We start from the raw sequence: 24,408 nt of genomic DNA, 5'->3' as shown, positions 1-24,408 counted from the left end.
GGAGGGAGGGGGGAAAAACCAGAACTTCTACCATGGAAGTATATTGGAAAATCCTGAGTCCTTATTTCAACTTCTTTTAAAATGAGTTATGAACACAGTTCTAGGAATTCAGAACATGTAAGATTTAGTTAAGAAAACCCAATGAGGGGGCGCCTGGGTGGCTCAGATGGTTGAGCGTCTGCCTTCGGCTCAGGTCATGATCCCAGGGTCCTGGGATCGAGTCCCGCATCGGGCTCCCTGCTCCTTGGGAGCCTGCTTCTCCCTCTGCCTCTCTGTCTCTCATGAATAAATAAATAAAATCTTAAAAAAAAAAAAAAGAAAAAAAGAAAACCCAATGAGGGAAACCACCATCTCTTCATTCTAATTTGTGTAACATATTCTGAAGTAGTAATACTCGGTTGTCTTAGACAGATTCAGTTTTGTCTTTCCAGACTTTCTGGGGCTAAAAAAGATGGTTAAGCATTATTTCAAAGAATTTGTATGCAGGCATACATAGTAAATAGAGTTAACACCCAAACTGCTATAGCACAGTTTTTGCCTTTCCACTAGAAAGCCAATAATCCTAACACTGTAGCAACAGTAATAAACATGTGAGTGCTTACTATGTGCTAAGCAATGGTGTGCAATATCTTACTTACTCTTCAATATACAACAGTATATATTATCATTATTGTGACTTTACAAATGAGGAAAGTAAGGCACAGAGTTTAACAGATGGCACAGAAAGAGCAATAGACACATATACACACAACCTGTAAGTAAAGCTCAAGTGTATGTGGATGTATATATGTACATATATACGGTATGTGTATTTTTATGGCAATTTTTTACAGATAAGCACTCATAATTCTATTTTAAACACTGAAGTCACAATAGAATCCCTAAATTAGTGTGACTTTCCACTGAAACATTTTTATTTATTTATTTATTTATTTGACAGAGAGAGAGAGAGAGAGAGAGAGAGACAGCGAGGGAACACAAGCAGGGGGAGTGGGAAAGGGAGAAGCAGGTTTCCTGCTGAGCAGAGAGCCTGATGCGGGGCTTGATCCCAGGACCCTGGAATCATGACCTGAGCCGAAGGCAGAAGCTTAACAACTGAGCCACCCAGGCGCCCCCCCCCCCAATGAAACATTTCTATTTATTCCCTTGGGAGAGGTGAATTTTAAGAGATCAAGAGAGCTCAATATACAATATGCTACAGTCCATTTATATTATTTTTCTTCAGTTTGATGAAGCAGCTACTGCTATAACATAGGCATAAAGCTGTAAAATGCCTAACCAATGCTTCTTGCTTTACAGTCACCCGAGCACATTATGCTACCGAACTTTTACCCAAGTATATTGCTCTATTCTCATATTTCTAATTATTATCTTAAGGGGGCCTCTAAAGGTTCTCTCATTATTTTGGTTTTTAGTCTTTTACATAGTTTTTGTCCCTGTACTCTTTACAGAAGGTACAAGAATGGAATCATAGCCAGGATTAATCTTAAAGCTTTTCCATAGGAACACTCCTACACTGTTGCTGGGAATGCAAGCTGGTGTAGCTACTCTGGAAAACAGTATGGAGGTTCCTCAAAAAGTTGAAAATAGAGCTACCTTATAACCCCGCAATTGTACTACTGGGTATTAACCCCAAAGATACAAATGTAATGACCTGCACCCCAATGTTTATAGCAGCGATGTCTACAATAGCCAAACTATGAAAAGAGCATACATGTCCATCAACAAATGAATGGATAAAGAAGATATGGTACACACACACACACACACACACACACACACACACACACGGAATATTATGCAGCCATCAAAAAAAAACCCCCCAAAAACGAAATCTTGCCATTTGCAACGACATGGACGGAACTAGAGGGTATTATGCCAAGCGAAGTAAGTCAATCAGAGAAAGACACCTATCATATGATCTCACTGATATGAGGAATTTGAGAAACAAGACAGAGGATCATAGGGGAAGGGAGGGAAAAATGAGACAAGGTGAAACCAGAGAGGGAGACAAACCATAAGCCACTCTTACTCTCAGGAAACACAGGGCTGCTGGAGTGGAGGGGGGTGGGAGGGATGGGGTGGCTGGGTGATGGACATTGGGGAAGGTATGTGCTATGGTGAGCACTGTGAATTGTGTAAGACTGAGGTATCACAGACCTGTACCCCCGAAACCAGTAATACATTATATGTTAATAAAAAAAAAAGAAAAATATGAGCAAATAAAAAAAATAAAGCTTTCCATAGATGTCTCCTTTTTAGAAGAGCAGGGAAGGTTAGGTGGCTTACTCATGTTAAAATGACACAGGAAAGAGTGAAAACAGGAACCCGTGGCTTCCTAACACCCAGGTGGATGCTTTTCTCCCCATGAGACCACACTCTCTAGATAGGTGTGTCATAGGTAGCAAGTAAACTGGAAGTCACCTATTTTATCTCGGCTCAAAATTCAGGAAACATAAAAGACTCATTCATCATAGGGCAGTTTATTAAGAATATGTGGGTAGAGAAGAAGGTAGCGTAAAGTTCCTAGCAATTTCTTTATTATTAGCAATTCTTAGGTCTACTTGCAAAGACAGCTGCTGAGAGAAGGTGTGTTATCTTAAATCCATCAACTTCTTCAAGAAAGAAATTCAAAGGGTAGAGTAAGAATCTGGGGGGCGGGGTAGTGGGAACAACGATGTCTAAGACGTCTGATGAGGCCATTTACTCTGAGATCATCTCAATTAAATACTGATGCCACAGCCATGCTGGTGGCACTGAAGGTTCACATCCCTAAATCAACAAAAAGACAAATTCTAATTAAACTGTCAACATTATCTGCTTTATCAAGAAAGAGAATCTGTATTTGATTTTGATTGGTATCATACTGAAACACAAGATTAATCTCACGTGACCACTAACTCACTAAAGACCTAATGGAGAAGGGAGCAGTGGCACAGCCAGCACCAGAGCGTGGCGAGAGTACAGTTGGACAGGAAGCAGAAGTCGCCATGACCAATGCCTATGAGTACCAGGAAGGGAGAGGAGAAGAGAGGCAGAAAAGGTTTAACTCCATAGTTCCTCATCTGCTGTTTCCTTTCCCAGATCCATGCTTAGTTAACAATTCATCTCAGATGGTACAATCAGAAAAAGAAAGGGATTATCGTCGACACTGAGCCATGATGGTGGATGGGGGATTACTCCTTTTCTCTCACACTCAATCTGGGAACGAACTAGAAGTCTATTATATCTATAGCAGATATGAATAAAAAAACATTGGTAATTTAGCCACTAACTAACTTTCTTTTTTTTAAAAAATATTTTATTTATTTGACAGAGAGAGAGAGAGAGAACACAAGCAGGGGGAATGGCAGGCAGAGGGAGAGGGAGAAGCAGGCTTCCCGCTGAGCATGGAGCCTGACACGGGGCTCAGTCCCAGTACGCTGGGATCATGACCTGAGCCGAAGGCAGACACTTAACCAACTGAGCCACCAGGCGCCCCTAGCCACTAATTTTCAACAAGCCACATGGCCCACAAAGTTCAATTTGATGTATGGGCTATTATTCTCCTTACAAGACTTAAAAAAAGAAAAAAAAAAAAACTAAATTAACTAAAGACATTTAAAAGCATTTGAAAATAAATTAGTATAAATCACATTTAAGACCTGAAAATAGTAGTTCTCAGGCTTTTTTCCTCAGGACCCTCGTTACACCTTAAAAACTGAGGACCCTAAGGAACTTCTGTTTATCTATTGATATTTACCACATTAAAATGAAAGAAAATCATTATTTACCAAATTCACTGAAAAATAGTAATAACCTCATTATATGTTAACACAAGTTATTTTTATGAAAACTGTATTTTAAAAAATTTATTAGTGAGAATGGTATTGTTTTATAAATTTACAAGTGTAAAATGTGTCTAACTTAATAAAAGACAACTAGATTCTCATACCTACTTTTGCATTCATCTGTTGCAATTCTGGTTTAAGTCTGCAGAAAAAATCCAAACCCACAAAGATAGATTGAAAAAGGTAGGAGTACTTTAATAGCCTTTTCAGATAATTATGAATATAATTATCTGATATGACATCAAAGCTGGACAAGTGGTAGTTTCATAAAGGTTAGCTGCAATGTGGAATCCGAAAGCATATCAATGAACTCTTCATATCATATTACATTAAAATCCACTGGTCTAGCTTGCACAATGAACGGATCTTTTAGTCATGCATGATTTTGTAACATCTAGTATTGGGAAAATACTGGTTCACTGAATTACAAAGATCTTCCAAATGTTAACACATTTCATTATATAATATTTTTTAAATCACATTCATTAAAACTCATTGATCTCATCAGAAGTCTTTTAAGTTTTGGAAAGCTGCCAAGTTCACAGTGGCAGATACACATTTCCCAAAACTGTAATTTTCATTTGAAAACTCGGTGGTAAGGAATATTGTCAGTTGTTTTCCTTTGAAGTGACAGGCTCACTTCATTCACTTTTAAGAACATTATCTGCCAAATACCAAATAATCAAGTCTAAATAACAACAGTTTGCCCTTTCAAATAAAAATGGTGTTTTTTGAAAAAATGTACTCAAGTTAAGTGCACAAGTGCTTCTCCATGAGATAACCACTACACTTGGGTATGCAGAAGTGCTCAAGGTGTGCTTCCTATCTGTCACAGAACAGCAAAACAATGTGAAACTCAAGGATTAGGATTTAATAAAATTACTATTTTTTACACTTTGTCAAGGACATTAAGTGAAACTGGCTTCCCTTCTTCTTCTTCTTTACACAGTGAATGAGGGCAGCAAAGCATAAATGATTACTGGTAGAGTTTGGTGCTGCGCCTAGAATAGTGCCGGGGCACCAGCAGCCTCTACCACTGCAGCTTGGGCACCTTCCAGGCAAGTGTCAACACAGTAAAAATATAAACAACATCTTAGTATTATTAAGAAAACAATTTTGACATTATGGACCCCCTAAAAAATCCACTAGCTCCTATATGGGATCGACTAGCTCCTATATGATATAAATGGCAATAAATCCAAGCAAAACACAACTCAAAAATACCATCTCTTACCTTTGCCAAGACTAAAGACAAATGGTTCATTTCTATCATGACTGGAATCAAACTTCTTTCCATTTGACAATTTCCCTTTGTAATGGACATAAACTTTGTCTCCAATCATTGGTGTTTCCTCACTATTCCCCACTCTTTTGACAATCTAGAAAAGACAAACATCAAGAAAAAGGTGCTGATTTTATTCTAATCAGAGAATAAAAAGGTTGCACAGTCCATTCCACAATACCCAGGCAGATTTACAAATAATGACGTCCTTTCTAAAGGCTTCCTTCCCAGTTCCTTCAATAACCCTCACTGTTAGAAAACTGTCCTGTACTACTCTCAATCTTTAATGCTATATTTAATTATTCCCTCAAAATAACATAATAAGGGGCACCTGGGTGGCTCAGTCGTTAAGTGTCTGCCTTCAGCTCAGGTCATGATCCCAGGGTCCTGGGACCGAGCCCCGCATCGGGCTCCCTGCTCCGCGGGAAGCCTGCTTCTCCCTCTCCCATTCCCCCTGCTTGTGTTCCTTCTCTCACTGTGTCTCTCTCTGTCAAATAAATAAACAAAATCTTTAAAAAAAAAAAACCATAATAATATAACCAATAGATCCTGCTTCATGCTTTAACACTAAAATCTCTCAAAACACAGAGCTAGTTCATACACAAACTGAATTAGACCAAAAAGATTAGTGGACTTTTAAAACCATTCAAAAAGAAGTCTAAAGCAAAGTTACAAAGGTGAGATTTTATTTACTTCCCTCCTTTGCTAAAAACATTACCTTTTGACTAGATTCCACTAGTTTGGTTTAATTTAAAAAGCTCAATTTTTCTGGTAGAACAGATTATACTTTTTATTATATGACAAATATTTAATGTGTAAAAAACAGTATCACTGCATAGTTTGATATGATACTGAATAACTTGTTTTCTAGTAAAGCAAATGCCAAAAAAGCTCCAGGCTGAAAAACAGTTAGCTGTCATAAAATCCAGTATATTTATTTTGTTGTTGGCAGAGCAGACCACTAATGCAGTTGGTCAGTTCTGGGAAAAGAAAATCAGATCCAGGCATGTGGTGCTTTAATTTATTCTGTCAATCACCTATGCCAAATTAATCATTTTTATTAGATAACAGAGGATGGTAGCTAATATCCAAGAAACATCATTTTAGGGCAAGAGTCTGAATTTTTATACAAAGAATCCAATTATTCACTCCTAAATTCTTTAAGATGTGTCCTCCCAGCCCCATCCTCATATTACCACATAAACACCATAAACTTATATTCTACAACTTTCTTAGTTCAAAAGTCCAGACATTCTTTAAAGGAAAAGAATCATTACTGCAACTCCACCAAAAACCTGTTAGAACTAATCAATGAGTTCAGTAAAGTGAGAGGATACAAAATCAACACACAGAAATCAGTTGTTTCTATATACTGGTAACAAGGAAATAACTGAAAAAGAAAAAAAACAATCTCAGAAATGCAAATCAAACCCACAAGATACCACCTCATCTGTCAGAATGGCTATGATCAAAAAGACAAGAAATAGTAAATGCTGGTAAGGTTGTAGGGAAAAGAGAACACATGTACTAGTGGTGGGAATGTAACTGGTGTAGCCATTGTGGAAAACAGTGTGAAGTTCCTCAAAAAATTAAAAATAGAACTACCATATGATCCAGCAATTCCACTTCTGGTATTTCTCCAAGGAAAATGTTCAAAAAGATATATGTACCACCATGTTCAGTGAAGCACTATTTACAACACTTAAGCTATGCAAACAACCTCGGTGTCCACAGATAGATGAGTGGATAAAGAAAATGTGGTACATATATACACAGTGAAATGTTAATTCAGCCACAAAAAAGAATGAAATCTTGCCATCTGTGACAACATGGAAGGACCTTGAGAGCATTATGCTAAGTGATAGGGAAATACAAATCCTGTATGATCTCACTTATATGTGGAATCTAAAAAAGCTGAACTCACAAAAACAGAGAGTAGAATGTTAGTTGCTAGGGGCTCTGGACTGGGAAAAATGGAAGATGTGAAGAGTTACCTTAAGGAGATACTTTAAGGATACAATCTAGTCTCAATTCATTTTAAAAATATAAGCTCCACAATATAATTTTACCCTCCTGAGCTAGTCATTGACTTCCCAGATATGACTTGGTCTTAAAAAATAATAATATGCAAACAATGAATCATGGAACACTACATCAAAAACTGATGATATACTGTGACTATGTATGTGACTAACATAACAAAAATTTTTAATAAAATAAATATAATAAAAATATTTTTTATTTTATTTTTAATATTTTATATTTATATATACAAGAGAGATTATTATAGATGAGGCACTGTGCTAAATGCTTTATATAATCCCAATAACTGTACGAGGTAGGTAGTAGTGTTCCAATATTACAAATGAGGAAATTTCATCACAGAGAGGTTAACTAAATTGCCTTAGGTCACACAGTTAGTAGACCTACTTAATCTTAACCAAAAGCCCCACAGTGAAACCCATGATTTAAAGGACTTACAATCTCAAAATGTTTCTTACAAGCCTAAAGATCTTCTCAGATTTACTCCCTGGAACAAAGCAGGGCTGGAGGGAGGTTAGGGACTGTGTTCTGTCTGGGTACACTGAAAAGGTGCACAAGAAGGACTCAAATAGAGCAGGGAGATGCTGAGGACAGCCTGCAAAAATATCTACTGTCTCCAGAAGCATCCTGGAGTTTGGGAGAAGTGATTCATATAGGTACAGGTTGAAAGGCCCTCTGAAAGAAGACAGCATGATACAAATCTAGGGCATAAAGCCCCTCTTTCTGGAGTTGAAAGTCTCCAAAATTCGGCTTGGCATGTGGGAAGCTAACAGTAAAACATGTATATTCAGAAGATCCAGGCACAGAAAAAAAGCTTCATATAAGCAAGATTACACAAAACAAACTAAAAAATTCTCATTTGCTGCTGCTGACACGAGGAGATATTAAAACTCAGCTTAGTGGTAATATTTAGAATGTGTAAGCTAATCTTTCAGCAAGAAAAAAATTACACAAAACTTATATGAATAACAACAGTGTAGGAGAAATAATGATTTAATATGACTAAAATCATTTAACCTCGCTCAGCTCCAGTTTACTTACTTACATGGAATACCAATATACACCTTCCATAAATAAAATGGAAGAGTCAAGAGGGGCTGATTGTCTCACAAGACCACTGTGAGACACAAAAACACACATGTAGAAATGATTAATTAGAGTGAAAAATATAGTGTGTTTTAAGGAGGAAAGCTAATTCAAAAGTAAGATATATTCTCTGATGAAACCTCAAAAAATATCTTCACTGCACAAACAACAATCTGTATGTAAAAACAAATCCTTCTGAACGTTGCAAGTCAGCTTTTCTTTTTCCTCTAATAAGTCTCAAATTGAATTGTCACCAGCTAGCTTTAGTATACTTAAATATTATGTTAAAATAATAAACCATGTGTACACTCTGAGAACTGGGAGATACAGCCTTTTAGAGTCACATAACTTGGATCTGGACCCCAGACCTGCACTTATTTACTCTGTTGGGCCTCAGTTTCACCATCTATAATCTGGGATTAAAAATAAACCTCAAGTCATGAAGATGAAACTGAGAACTTGGCTGTAGTGTTTAACACGTAGTAAGCCCCAAAAAACATTATCCACCTCCACCTCCAGCCAAAAGAAACAAAGAAAGATTTTTATAAATAATCCTTCCAAATAGCAAATTTCCCTGCATGTCATTCATCCTTGTAACCTCACCTTTAATACTCCTCTATCTTTTTTAGAGGTGATATCCTCTCCACGTTCAGCCACAGCTGCTGCTGGGTTTTCTCCATTGTTCTTGGCACCTTCATCAGTAGTCATGGTCTTTTATAAGTTAGAAAACCTGCTGAAAAGAAATGTATTTTAGCTAGGAAAAATACCATTGCTTTAAGCATCTGAAAATGCCGTAGGAATGGGCTTTCCCTGATCTAAGGTTCACATAGGGCCAATGAGGTTAAACACTGAACATGAAAACAAAAAATGTGCCATGAGCATGTATTGATACCATGAGGCATGTACATAAAACATCATCCAACTCTTCAGTTTCCCATCCAGCGATGGTCCCAAATTAGAGGGCAGTACAAGTCAGGTTTGGTAGTGATTATATTCCTTAACATGATTACACACTGAGAAGCAGTAATTTTAGAACTCTGAAAATGTCTTTTTCCTATAGTGATATTCTTGACAGAAAATTAAGAACTTATCAGGTGATCTGATTTAAAAAATGACAATATACAGGGGTGCTCAGTCACTGAACTTCCGACTCTTGATTTCGGCTCAGGTTGTGATCTCATGGGTCCTGGGATTGAGCCCCGAGTTGGGCTCTGCACTCAGAGGGGAATCTCCTTGAAGATCTTCTCCCTCTGCCCCTCCCGTCACTCATGCACACTTGCCCTATTACACATTCTCTCTCTCTAAAATAAATAAATAAATCTTTTTAAAAAGGGGGGGCAATATATCATAGTGGTAAATAGAACAGGTGTTAGAAAGTGATGACCCCCGTCTGAGCCTTAGCTCCAGCAGTATCTCACACCCACAAACTTAATCTTGCTGAGCCTTAATTTCAAGTCTGTAAAAGGGAGACAGTGCATTGTTCACAGAGTTCCTGTGAGGCATTAATGAGATAATGTATGTGAAAAGATTAGCACAGAATCATAACTTAAAGATGTAAGCATTTATCATGCTTATCATTGGGTCCTCTTCAGGGCTACATTTTTCATCTCTTGCTCAAAATATCTATAGAATGAGGTTCTTCCCTGGCATGGCATTCGAGGCCCTTCACAATCTGATCCTAACCTATCTTTCACAGGTCTAGCTTCCACTCCTTTCTTTTACTTTATTTCATGCAGCTCATGCTCTAGTCAAACCAGAGCAATTCCTCAGCCATAACAAGCCCTCTGCTTTCCCATCTCCATGCTTTTGGTCACTCTTTTTCTTCCCCTCCAAACACTCTTCCCTCTCAAATTCTTCCTCCATCATACCAATCTTGACCCCATACTTGGAAGTTGTCTGCACTTTTCTGTGCTTCCCGAGCTCTTCCCTTGATGTGCTATCATATATTTATAAGACACATTTGCTGGATTTAAAAGATCCTTGAGAGCAAGGGCCACGCTTTGTTCATATTTATATCCCCTAGAATGCCTCCACCTTTCAGACTGCTAAAATAAAACAAGCAAGGAATTTGGAGCTCCTTACAAGCTGTTTGATGTTGGCTACCTTTAACTTCTCTAAGCCTTTCTCCCCCACCTGTGTAATTGGAATAATAACATCTACTTTCACAAAGTGATCTTCTGGATTAAATGGTATAATGTGTATTTTTAGAAGTATACATTCCAATGTTAGCTCTTACTATCAGTCACCCAAATGACAGACACTTTTTCATGCAAAGCAAACCAAACCAAAGGGCCAATCAACAGATGCAACAAAACACATCTCAGTGGCTGCTGCAATTATTAATTCCACACTGCTCTCCTGGTTGAGCAGGGAAAGTCAAGAATTAATCACTTCTACAGCTATTCCATATTAAACTAATAATAATGGATAAAGCTCCCTAAAGTCAATATATAATAATAATATCCTGCAGTGTTTTAACTCATTTCCAATTGACCTAAATTTACTTCAGTCAACAAAGACACAAATCAAATTCTGCTGTGCCCAAAAATCTTCAAAGAGAACACCAAAGACCAGGAGCTAAGCCCCTTTGCTTTATTTTCTAGTACAGTTTATACCAAACACAAAAGATCCAAATGCTTGGCTCAAGATAAGGGAGAGGCCAGAACAAAGCATTCTCAAACAACAACAGAAATTAAGTACCCAGCTGTATGTGATGCTAGGATAGATAATTAGGAAAATTACATGCATAGGGTTGGTTCCCAGCTTCTAGTAACCAACTGCTTATGATAGACTTCTCTAATTCATGGAGACTTGTAGAAGGCACCTCCAAAACAGAGGGGAAAATATCTTTTAAATATTTGGGGAGTCATGAATCATATTCCCGGAAAAATACATTGACACAAAAAAATTTCCTGGGCCTCACAGATAAACTGACATCCATCAATAGCCCCCTGGCAAAACCTTGAATTAAATCAATGTGCAAATTAAAATGACCAGGTAGAAGGTTATTAGGGAGCAGGACAGCCACACAGTCTCAAAGCATGAACCTACAGATTACTTAGTAAAGGAAAAGTGCTTTCCGATGAAGTGATCTGAGAGGCACCCCTTAGCACAAGTGGTCTGCATCATGACCAAGCTGTGCATTACCCAAAATAATACACACGGCTATCCCGGTGCCTCCTGATGTGATGGAATGGGAAGTACACGTGTAATAGTCCTACCAAAAGTATTTAACCTGAAACTAATCAAGAAGAAAAGATAAAATCATTTGTGGAATATTGTATAAGACCACTGGCCTAGACGTCTCAAAATGTTAATGTTATGAAAGATCCCTCACCCCAAAAAAGATAGGGGGCCTGTCCTAGTCTAAAGGAGTCTAAAGAGATACAACAACCAAATGTGATGTGTGATCTTTGGCTGGATCCTGGATTAGGGGGATGAAAATGTTATAAAAGCACATTTTTGGGAGAATTAGAAAGACTTAAAAAATAAGACTGTACATTAGATTATTATTACTTTGTAACATTAACTTTCTAGAGTGTGGTACAGTATCGTGGTTTTATGTAGAATAATACCCTCATTCCTAGGAGACAAATCCTGAACTATTTAGAGGTGAGGTGTCATGATGTCTGTTACTTACTTTCAAATCATTTAAGAGAGTGTGTGTGTGTGCAAGCACAAATACCACAAAAAAACTAAAAGTTTTGAGGAAGGATGACTACCAACCACATGTCCAAAGACAGTGCCTTTCTTTTTAATGCTTATCAATTGGGGATCAGCTACATTTTTAAATGAAAATACTGTCAATCAAAAAATAGCTCAGTCGGTTAAGTGTCCGACTCTTGATCTCAGCTTAGGTCATGATCTCAGGGTCGTGAGATCAAACCCTGCATCAGGCTGTGTGCTCAGCCAGGAGTTTGCCTGAGATCCTCTCCTCCTCTCTCTCTGTCTTCCCCCCAACCCCTCAACACTGCTCACATGCATCGCTCTATCAAATAAATAAATAAGTAAATAAATTTTTTTAAAGCCATTTCTTTTGGTTCTAATCCTACCCTTTGGAAACAATAGCCTGGTAAAATTCAACTTGTAAACTGATTTGCTAACTTTATAAGTCTCATTTGATAAAGGAATTTGCTCTTCATATTTGGTTCTAACACTTTAAGGGATTTAAGTAATCTTCGTAATCTCAGACAATGGTTCTGAGCAGTATGGAGTATATGAAAAGGGGTAGCGTAATTAAAACACAAAAAACAGTAAAATGCTTTTCAACTTTCAAAGGCAAGATAAATCTGGAAGAATAAAGAAATAAACTGAATTTTCCAAGTTTCTTCCATTAATTCCAGTTATGTCCTTTGGCGTACAGATCTTTATAAGCAAACAAAAATTTTTAAAAACCTTTTTCCTTGATCTAGTGTTATATGAAAAAAGGCAGTAAGATGAGACAATTCCCAAAAACCTGCAAGACACACTGAGAAAGTTTCACTTTTTTCATAAGTGAGCCTTTTCTTCTTTCCCCTACTCTAGGTTTATTCTGGATTTAAAATCACTATGTAGCTATGGATATTAATCTATGATAAAGCTCACTGTTCTGAACTGTCCAAAGGGGGGAAACTGCTACCCAGTACATCAGAGAGGGAACACACAGTTCTGTTATGGACATGCCAGATAAGCAGGCACTCTCCAAAGTGCAAGTCAGCAAACACCTGAGACATAACTGAAAAATGAGAATACGCTTAAAATTTCACCAACAGTGTACTGAAAAATTCAGTTAATGTAACTAAAAATGAGAAATCATTTTAAAGAGTTATCCATTAATTCCCCATGTGTATTTCTCACCGTGTTATTCTGTTAAAATACAGATCACTTGTATCAGATTATCCTACTCTCTAACAGGAGAGTTTTCAGAAAGAAGACAAAAAGGGAATATAGGACCTGGATGCTTTGTTAGCAGCACAGAAAATGACAGTAGCACTCTTTCTAAGTAACACAGATGCCTGGGCCATAAAGGCTTTCACAGCCTCCTAAAACTAAAACACAAGAGGAAGAAAACACACAAGACACATACCCTAGGACTTGTAACTAAATGCAATAATCTATCTTAATTTAAAAAACACCCATGTAAGGATGAACCGGAAAGCCCTCACTGACTTTCAACCCCACGCCTCTGTCAAAACATTCAAATCCAGTAACACATGGGAGTGTCAAGATAAGTTATCTATTTGTAGACAAGACATGCATACAAAAGAGATAAATATGTACGCAGAGGAAACGAGATCACAGAAGAGGACAGACTACACATGGATATGAAGCTGCACTCTACATTTAGCCATATACCTTCCCCCAGTTAACTTCCTTCCTCCACACTGGGGTGGGGAAGAAGAAGATGATGAATAATACTCCCACACATACCCATACATTTTTTTTCTCCAAAAAAGAAACCTGTAAAAAGATGTACAAATGGCCAATAAGCACATGAAAAGATGCTCAACATCAGTTTTTAGGGAAATGCAAATCAAAATCTCAATGAGATATGTAAGGGGGAAAACTTTCCCTTTCTTCCCTTCCAGGTTCTTTCCCTGGTCTAATAATTAAATTGACATAAGACAGATTAACAAGAAAAAAACCCCAAATTTTTACCTTTGGGAACCCCAAAGATATGAAGTTCCCAGACACGCAAGCAACTGAGGTTTATAAGCCATCCTGAGCTAAGGAGAAGGCGGTGAGGGACTGGGACTTCAAAGGGGAGGAAGACCATTCACAGATGATGGGAGGAGCAAACGTTTGGTCAAGAAATGTTTGCCCTGCCAAGCAGATAAGTCTTTTTTATATAAAAAGTCATCTCTGGTATTAGCTCTCATCCAGGTACAGGCCCTCACTCTAAATTCTTTTAGGCAGTTAAGAGAGAGGTAAAAAGAAAAAATAAAATAATAAATAAATCTCTTCTTGAGTCTGTTAGACCTCAACTGCCTTCAGCTCAAAAGAGTCCACATGCCAAAGGGGCATATTTGAGGATCACCACCTTCTGCTCCCCCTTAGATACCTTCACACCCATTAGAATAGCTATTTTCAAAAAATGGAAAATGACAAATGTTTGGGGAGAATGTAGAGAAACTGGAACCCTCATGCATTGCTGGTGGGAATATAAAATGGTATACCCTCTGTGGTTCATCAAAATGTTCCACACAGAATTACCATTATAATCCAGCTGTTCCACTCCTGGACATATACCCAAAATAACTGAAAGCAGAGACTTGTATAGCAATCTTCATAGCAACACGATTCACAATAGCCAAAAGGTGGAAACAATCCAAGTGTCCATAAACAAAATATGGTACATGTACATATATGTATGATTAAAATATTCAGCCATAAAATAAAATGCTGACACATGCTACAACACATGGATAAACCTTAAAAACATTAAGCTAAGTGAAATAAACCAGACACAAAAGGGCAAATATTATAGGACTCTACTTTTTTTTAATATTTTATTTATTTATTTGTCAGAGACAGAGCACAAGCAGGGGGAGCGGCAGGCAGAGCAGGGAGAGGGAGAAGCAAGCTCCCTGCTGAGCAAGAGGCCTGACGCAGGACTCGATCCCAGGACCCCAGGACCATGACCTGAGCCGAAGGCGGACGCCCAGCAGACTGAGCCACCCAGGCGCCCCTAGGACTCTACTTATATGAGGTATCTAGAGTAGGCAACTTCATAGAGACAGAAAAGTAGAATAGAGATTACTAGGGGCTGGAGAAAGGGAGTATGGACAGTTTAATGGGTGCAGAGTTTCTGTTTGGGAAGGTGAAAAAGTTCTGGAGAACAAAAGTGGTAGTAATTGCACAATAGTGTAAATGTACTCACTGTCACTGCACTGTACATTTAATACTGGTAAAAAACTGTAAATTTTATGTTACATACATTTAAGCACAATTAAAAAAAAAGAGGGGGTCTGGGTGGCTCAGTCAGCTAAGCTTCTGCCTTCAACTCTGGTCATAATCTTGGAGTCCTGGATAACCTCAGAGTCCTGGGATGGAGGCTCGTGTGCGGCTCCCTGCTCAGCGGGGAGCTTACTTCTCCCTCTGCCCCCCCCACCCCCCCCCCCCCGCCCTCCCAAAAAAAAAAAAAATTTAAAAAAAAAAAAAAAAAGAAATCTGAGGCCAGAGCAGACAGAAATTAACAGAACGGTCAGCCAGACTTAACTCTTTAATCCTTCTACTTTCCCCTTAACTGAAGGTGCCTTGCTCATTTCTAGGGTACATCCACAGTGTACATCCAAAGTGCTGAGCCCAGCCTCCAGCAGGGCCTGCTGCATCAATTCTTCAGGTACCGAAGGCTCAGATGTCCAGTGGAGAAGACAGGAAAGAGAATCCTCAACGGAATTACCACTTTATAGCTACAAACGACATCCCCCTTTATTCTCTCTCTTAGATACATACAATGCTTTGCTATACTCGCTTTCTCAGTTCAAGTAGTTACTGAAGAAAGCAAAGTTAACAGACCAAATTTATAATTACTTCTGTCACTGACTACTTGGATGGATTACTATTCTCAATATTATATTAGTACTAAAAACCTAAAAAATATTAGACCATCCCAAATGCCAAAGGTTGAAAGACTACTAAATTATCAACTTTCTCCAAGAGGGCCCTGGAATTACAGACAAATTTGTAAATCTCTGAGCTGGAAAACAAGAAAAGGTATGTCACTGAACTAGAAGGGAGAAGGGATCAGACTGAAGGAGAGGACAAAGAAGCTCAAGTTGCCTTTCTAAACATCAACTCTAAGAACAGCTCTTCCCAAGGGAGCCTGGGGTCAGCATCAACAAAAGTAGGAGCGGGCCAGAGAAATTAAGTAGAGAACCACGTCTGGGGAAAAGAGCAGAAGCGGTGTTTGGGTCAGTTAGCCCAGGTAGGTTTCCTTCCCTCCCTAGTGCACAAGGTGGATCCCATTCTAGGATATAAGGATTTTCTTTATTCTTGGGGTTCAGACTTATCACCAGGATATATTGTGGTATTTGTCTTCTTTCCTTAATTCCTGCAGGGGCCCTTGATATCCTGGTCTTTAATTGCTGAAGATGAGTCTTTGCGGATCTCAGGGCAGTTTCAACTATTATTTCTTTTCCTTCTTTAGTGTCTGTCCTCTACCTCAAAGTCTTACTAGACAGACTGTACACATCTTGGTTTTATCCTTTAGATCTCTTAAGCATGTTTCTAAACATGGAATAAACATGAGAATCACCTGGGAAGCTTTAAAAAGCCACTGATGCCTGCACCCCACTCCCAGAGAATCTGTATTTAATTGGTTTGTGGTGGAGCCAGGGCCTCAGTGGGTTTTTTAAAATTGATTTATTTGAGAGAGAGAGGAAGAGAGAGAGCACACATGAGTGGAAGGGCCAGAAGGAGAGGGAGAGAATCTCAAGCAGACTCCACGCTAAGTGTGGAGCCTAACTCAGGGCTCTATCTCACGACCCTGAGATCATGACCTGAGCTGAACCCAAGAGTTGGACGCTCAACTGACTGAGGCACCCAGGCGCCCCAAGGGCATCAGTATTCTTAAAAAGTATCTCAGATGATTCTAATGTGCACAAAAGGTTAAGAAACATTGGAGTTTCTCTTAGAATCCATCATTGGCTTTTTGCTCTATATTCTAAGAGATTTTCTTTGATGGAATTTCTAGATCACCATTTGGTGATCAAAGGATCTTTTAAAGCAATGTTTTTGATTTTTGTATACTCTTATTATCTGATTGCACATTTTTCTTACATGTCTTTATTTTGTGGCTACAATTACTTCTCAAATATTTAGAGATTCTACTTAGAATAAAATGGGACATCTATGAATAAGTATTTGGCAATTTTTTTTTTATTTTGTGGGGGGAAATTGCTGATTATGTGTATCCCCTAGGATCTCCCATAGGCACTGGGCAGTGGTAAAGGTTTAAAGGTTAAAAAACAGAAATAAGAGAAAGACAGCATATTGTGAGTTACAAGTTAAGTAGAAGGGGACTGTATAAAGATGCAAAAGTGACAGGTAAGCCATTTGATAGCTGCACTAGGCTTACAATGGGAAAAGGTGAAATGATTTAGGTAAAAGGGAAATAGAGAGCAAAGGCTTAAAAAGAAGGTCCAGAAAGACTTAAATACATAGGGGAAAGAGTCAAGTGTAGATTTGTTAATCAATTAAACACTTATAGATTACTCAAGTTACCACTAAGTTAACAGCAGGGCTAAATAAAAGTATGCTAAAGTTTTTCCTCAATAGAACGGTCATGGGAGTGTTTAAATAAAATTTGGCAAATTCATACTACAAAAATATAATGAAGTCTTTGAAAAGGATAAGATAAATCTAGACAGTAGAGAATCATTTAGTTAAGAGTCTAAACACTGAAAACATCCAAACAGCTGAATTAAGATTTTGTAAATGCTCATGCACTGAAAATACCATTGTAATAAATGAAGTGTATTGTTATGGTGCACAGTGCCCAGTGATGACTTGGTCCTCTGGGCTGCTAGAAAAAAAAAAAAAAGCCAATTGATAACATCACAGGGGGATAATACATGTGACAGTGTGCTATATTGTAATTACACGCAGCAATCAACCATGGTTCCCAGCTGTTTGTAGATTTTGGTGTGTGCAATCATTTTACAGCACTGGATTACAAATTATGCAAATATTACATACCTAATTTTTATCATTGTTTTTTCTTAGAGTTAAGATAGCTAAACTCTGGAAATATAATAAAGAACAGGTAAGGTCTTAGTTATTTCAGATAAAATAACCTTTTAATAATGACATGAAAAGATGGAAAGATGTCCAAGATGTACTATTAAGCAAATGGTGAGTGGCAATCTGTAAAATGACCTTATTTTTAGAAAGAAAATAGTGTATATGTGTGTGTGTATTGCTTATATATAAAAAAAGTTTGGAAAGATAACTACTATCAAAACAGCCAGTAAAGATAACTCTGGAGAATGAGATCTGGGAGGAGGGGGAGTAGGAAGGAATTTTCACTTCTTAAATTTTATTTTAGGTCATTTAAATAGTTTAACAATAAGCACATATTACTTTCATGATTTTTTTTAAACTTAGAACAAAAAGATCAAACACTTCATGGTTCTACTCATCAGGACTTTTTTTTTTTTAAGATTTTATTTCTTTATTTGACACACAGAGAGCACAAGCAAACAGAGTGGCAGGCAGAGGGAGAGGGAGAAGCAGGCTCTCCACGGAGCAGGGAGCCCAACGTGGGGCTTGATCCCAGGATGCTGGGGTCATGACCTGAGCCGAAGGCAGATGCCCAATTAACTGAGCCACCCAGGCACCCCAGGACTTTTTTTTTTTTTAATAAATTGCTAAGGTTAATTTAAAACCACTGAAATTTCTTTAAAAAATATTTAAAAAAAAAAGATTTTATTGGGGCACCTGGGTGGCTCAGTCGTTAAGCGTCTGCCTTCGGCTCAGGTCATGATCCCGGGGTCCTGGGATCAAGCCCCACATCGGGTTCCCTGCTCGGCGGGAAGCCTGCTTCTCCCTCCCCCACTCCCCCTGCTTGTGTTCCCTCTCTGGCTGTGTCTCTCTCTGTCAAATAAATAAATAAATCTTTAAAAAAAAAAAAAAGATTTTTGTTTTTATTTGAGAGAAAGACAGCAAGAGAGAGAGCATGAGTGGGGTGAGGGGCAGAGGGAGAAGCAGACTCCCCACCAAGCAGGGAGCCTGATGCGGGGCTCGATCTCAGGACCCTGAGATCATGACCTGAGCCAAAGGCAGATGCTCCACCGACTGAGCCACCCAGGCGCCCCTCATCAGGACTTTTCATTTTTACTGTTCAATTTAATTCAAACATTTTGGAGTGCCTTCAATGTAGAGGAAGAAAACTGGTTGAGCAAAAAGTGTTTGTGAGATATCCAGAGGACAGTCAGAGAGACAAGGCCTGAGCTCAGGAGAGAAGTCTGGATGTTTGTTGGGGAGTTATCAGACTCTATGTGGAAATTAAGATAAAAGTATACAGCAATTACTACTAAATAAATAAAACCAAACTTCTCAAATTTCTAATGTCTAAGCCTCACTTCTGATTACTAGGACTCTTAGCAATACAGGTGAACAGTTTAAAAACTACAAACCATCCCTGAAGCAGCCAGCAATACTACCAATGGATAGATTAAAAAGCTCTCTCAGCACTTCGAAAGCACTAGTCCTCTCATTCCTTTAATACCATACCACTGTTCAAATAAAATTATTTACTGCTCTTTTATCTCCTCAGTTAAGCATCTGAATCTTTCTCTGGTACTTTCTTGACTTTACGCATTGCCTCATGGCTGTCACTAGCTGTAGCCTGCTCCAAGCCAAGTCATGACACCCCTTAGTTCAAAGGTACATCTGATAGATATCACTAGTAAGAGTTATGGTAGAGACTGCCAGTACTTTTCAGGTCTCTTTTTCTCCACTTCTTCCTTATTAATAAGACCTCTATTTTTTAACAGGACACAAAGCTTCCCAGAATAAAGCTTCAGTGTCCTACCCTGCAGCTAAGTATGGCCATGTAACTAAATTCAGGCCACTGGGAGATAAGGTAAATATATCCCTAAAGGAACAGTGGCCAGAACATTGTACACACACCACTGAGCTAAAAGCTGAAAGATAAGGAGCCATTCAAGAAATAGCTACTGAATACCTACTACGTGCCGCTATTCTAGGCAATGGAGAAGGCACAACAGAAAACATTTTCTATCTCCTCAGAACTTACATTCTGGTAAGGGTAAAGACAGGAGTAAGACTCTATTACTTTGTTTTGAACACGTTTGCTCATGTTTTTGATAGAAAAATCTAATTTCTACCTGTATCACGGTGGTAGATTATCAATGTGGGTTGACTCATAGGGTCAAACAGTTTGCTTCCAAGTGTTCTAATGATTTCTAAGAATAAGACAACAAGGTAACACATGACAAAGGTCTATAAACACTACAGGCAGGTCTATAGGTAGACAATGTGTCTTATTGATTTTTTGTACCTCTACCACCTAGTGTAAGTGAATGGAGTAAAAGAGGCACTCAACAGACACTGAACTGTGATTTTCAAAAGCAGTCAATATAAAAATGGTGAAATATCAGACACTAGAGTAAGGAATCAGTGCTTAAATATCATTACCAGTTGACTACATTCCTTCTCCAAATCTACTCTGAAAAATCTAGAGACTTAGACTGTACCTGAGTGTTCAACTACAAAAAGTAAAAATAATATTCTGTTCTAATAAAACCCTGGCAAAGGAGCAAGATAGCGGAGGAGGAGACCTGGATTTCGTCTGGTCTCAGGAAGTCAGCTGAATAGGGATCAAACCACTCTGAACACCTACGAACTCAACAGGAGATCGAAGAAGAGAGTAGCAACAACTCTCTGAACAGAGAAGCGACCACTTTCTGGAAGGTAGGATGTGCGGAGAAGTGAATCCGAGGCGATATTCGGGAGGATAGACGGCGGGGGAGGGGCCTCCGTCGGCCGCTTCTGGCAAGTGCTAGAGCCCCGGAGCACAAAATCGGAACTGTTAGAAGTCGGCTCCGCTGAGGGACGTCGCTGCAGTGGCTAAGCAGGGGGTGGAATCCTCCCGGGACAGTGTGGTCTCAGGACCCTTGGGGTCACAGAAAGACCGGGGGTGCCTGAGTGCGGCAGAGCTCCCAGGTATCAGAGCGGGGAAGCCGGCTGCAGAGACGGAGCTGAGGCGCGGGCTCTCAGCTCGGGGTGGCCATAAACTGTGATCCGCGGCCCAGTCGGGCCACTGCTCCTCCAGCAGGGACCCCACAAGCGGCAGAGCTGGGGAGACTCCCCTTCCTTCCCAGGGAGGAGCGGCGCGGGAGCGCACCGCAGGGATCTGCTGGGTTTGGAGACTCCACATGGGGTCGGGTGCCAGAGATAGCAACCCTGGGTCACAGGCTGGGTGAGCACAGAGTGCGGCCGGACACCAGGGAGACGGGAGTGTCTGCTTTTCTCTGGGGGCGCACTGAGGAGCGGGGCCCCGAGTTCTCAGCTCCTCCGGGTGGAGATTGGGAGGCCACCATTTTTGCCCTGCTCCTCCAAAGCTGTACCGAGAGCTTGCAGGGAACAAAAGCTCCTGAGAGCAAACCCGAGCAGCTTCCTTAGCCTGGACCGACAAGGGCGGGGCAATTCAGCCTCCGGTAAAGACATTTGGAAACCACAGCAACAGGCCCCTCCGCCAGAAGATCAGCACGAAAAGCCAGCAAGCCAAGACCGAGTTTACCAATCAAGGAGAACGGGAAAACTCCAGCGCTAGGGGAATACTGCACATAGAATTCATGGCTTTTTTTTACCATGATTCATTAGTTCATCAAAGTTAATTTTTGTTGACTGTTTTTTTATTTTTCTTTTTCCCTTTTTCAACCAACATCTTATCAATCCCTTTTTAAAAAAAAAAACATTTTTTATTTTTCATTTTTAGAGTCATATTTTATCCCTTCATTAGTAGTTACCCTTATTTTTGGCATATATATATAAGTTGTTCTCTCTTTAAAATTTTGAGATACACTTTCTTCTAACAGATCAAAATATACCCTAAATCACTAGTGTATGGCTTTGTTCTAGTCTCCTGCCTGATCACATTCTCTCCCTTTTTCCTTTTTCTTAAATCTTCTTTCTTTCTTCAAACAACTTATCTTATCAAGTCCTTTTATAAAATCTTTTATAATTTTCATCTTTACAGTCATCTTCCATCCCTTCATTGTATCAACCCTTATTTTGTACATATATGTCTTTCTTCCTTTAAAATTTTAGGAGGCACTTTTTTTTAAGATTTTATTTATTTATTTGAGAGAGAATGAGAGATAGAGAGCACGAGAGGGAAGAGGGTCAGAGGGAGAAGCAGACTCCCCGCTGAGCAGGGAGCCCGATGCGGGACTTGATCCTGGGACTCCAGGATCATGACCTGAGCCGAAGGCAGTCGCTTAACCAACTGAGCCACCCAGGCGCCCAGGAGGCACTTTTTTCTAACAGACCAAAATACGCCCAAAATCTAGTGTGTGGCACTGATCTATGCACCAGCCTGATCATATTTGATCATATTCTGGTTTTTTTGTATTGTTCTGTTTTTGTTTTTATCTTTTTTTTTTCTTTTCTCTTTCTTTTTTCTTTCTTTCCCTTTCTTTTCCCCTGGTTTCAGGTCTTTTCTGATTTAGATAGAGTATATTTGCTGGGGACGTTGTTAACCTGTTAGCATTTTGTTCTCTCATTCATCTATTTTCCTCTGGACAAAATGACAAGACGAAAAAAATCACCTCAGCAAAAAGAACAAGAGGTAGTACCGTCAGCCAGGGACCTACTCAATACGGACATTAGTACGATGTCGGACCTAGAGTTCAGAATCATGACTTTAAAGATACTAGCTGGGCTTGAAAAAAGCGTGGAAGTTATTAGAGAAACCCTTTCTGGAGAAATAAAAGAACTAAAATCTAACCAAGTCGAAATCAAAAAGGCTATTGATGAGGTGCAATCAAAAATGGGGGCACTAAATGCTAGGATAAATGAGGCAGAAGAGAGAATCAGTGATATAGAAGACCAAATGATGGAAAATAAAGAGGCTGAGAAAAAGAGAGAGATACAACTACAGGATCACGAGGGCAGAATTCGAGAGATAAGTGATACAATAAGACGAAACAACGTTAGAATAATTGGGATCCCAGAAGAAAAAGAGAGAGAGAGAGGGGCAGAAGGTATATTGGAGCAAATAATAGCAGAGAACTTCCCTAATGTTAGGAAGGAAACAGGCATCAAAATCCAGGAGGCACAGAGAACCCCTCTCAAAATCAATAAAAATAGGTCAACACCCCGACATCTAATAGTAAAACTTACAAGTCTCAGAGACAAAGAGAAAATCCTGAAAGCAGCTCGGGAGAAGAGATATGTAACCTACAATGGTAGAAACATTAGATTGGCAACAGACCTATCCACAGAGACCTGGCAGGCCAAAAAGGACCGGCAAGATATCTTCAGAGCACTAAACGAGAAAAATATGCAGCCAAGAATACTATATCCAGCTAGGCTGTCATTGAAAATAGAAGGAGAGATAAAAAGCTTCCAGAACAAACAAAAACTAAAGGAATTTGCAAACACGAAACCAGCCCTCCAAGAAATATTGAAAGGGGTCCTCTAAGCAAAGAGAGAGCCTAAAAGCAGCAAAGATCAGAAAGGAACACAGAAAACATAGTTAACAGTCACCTACAGGCAAAACAATGGCACTAAATTCATACCTTTCAATAGTTACCCTGAATGTAAATGGGCTAAATGCCCCAATCAAAAGACACAGGCTATCAGATTGGATTAAAAAACAAGACCCATCAATATGTTGTCTGCAAGAGACTCATTTTAGACCCAAAGACACCCCCAGATTGAAAGTGAGGGGGTGGAAAACCATTTACCATGCTAATGGACACCAAAAGAAAGCTGGGGTAGCAATCCTTATATCAGACAAACTAGATTTTAAAACAAAGACTGTAATAAGAGATGAGGAAGGACACTATATCCTACTTAAAACGTCTATCCAACAAGAAGATCTAACAATTGTAAATATCTATGCCCCGAACATGGGAGCAGCCAATTATATAAGGCAATTAATAACAAAAGCAAAGAAACACATTGACAACAATACAATAATAGTGGGGGACTTTAACACCCCCCTGACTGAAATGGACAGATCATCTAAGCAAAAGATCAACAAGGAAATAAAGACTTTAAATGACACACTGGACCAAATGGACTTCACAGACATATTCAGAACATTCCATCCCAAAGCAACGGAATACACATTCTTCTCTAGTGCCCATGGAACATTCTCCAGAATTGATCACATCCTAGGTCACAAATCAGGTCTCAACCGGTACCAAAAGATTGGGATCATTCCCTGCATATTTTCAGACCACAATGCTTTGAAACTAGAACTCAATCACAAGAGGAAAGTCGGTAAGAACTCAAATACATGGAGGCTAAAGAGCATCCTACTAAAGAATGAATGGGTCAACCAGGAAATTAAAGAAGAATTTAAAAAATTCATGGAAACCAATGAAAATGAAAACACAACTGTTCAAAATCTTTGGGATACAGCAAAGGCAGTCCTGAGAGGAAAGTATATAGCAATACAAGCCTTTCTTGTTTCTTGAGAAAGGCTTGTAT

The 24,408-nt window shown here is 39.1% G+C and overlaps 1 protein-coding gene across 13 annotated transcripts in view; it reads right to left on the bottom strand.

Annotated features, from left to right (window-relative positions):
• Window positions 1-24,408, bottom strand: part of FKBP5 (FKBP prolyl isomerase 5) — a 131,048-nt gene that overhangs the window by 49,588 nt on the left and 57,052 nt on the right. For 7 of the 13 annotated variants that reach the window (XM_073884873.1, XM_025862238.2, XM_073884878.1 and 4 more), the window contains 2 exons: window positions 8,845-8,971; window positions 5,065-5,209 (listed from right to left, as the gene is read on the bottom strand). In XM_073884873.1, coding sequence (XP_073740974.1) covers window positions 5,065-5,209; window positions 8,845-8,949 — 250 coding nt within the window. In that variant the 5' untranslated portion in view covers window positions 8,950-8,971. Of the gene's footprint in view, window positions 1-5,064; window positions 5,210-8,844; window positions 8,975-24,408 lie in introns of all 13 variants that reach the window. The other 6 variants (XM_073884872.1, XM_025862243.2, XM_073884877.1 and 3 more) reach the window with 1 other exon arrangement.

Source organism: Callorhinus ursinus, unplaced genomic scaffold, assembly GCF_003265705.2.
Source record: "Callorhinus ursinus isolate GAN/ISIS: 27379988/994484 unplaced genomic scaffold, GSC_fseal_2.0 scaffold59, whole genome shotgun sequence".
Taxonomy (NCBI): Eukaryota; Metazoa; Chordata; class Mammalia; order Carnivora; family Otariidae; genus Callorhinus; species Callorhinus ursinus.
This window is presented reverse-complemented; position numbering and strand designations above follow the sequence as displayed.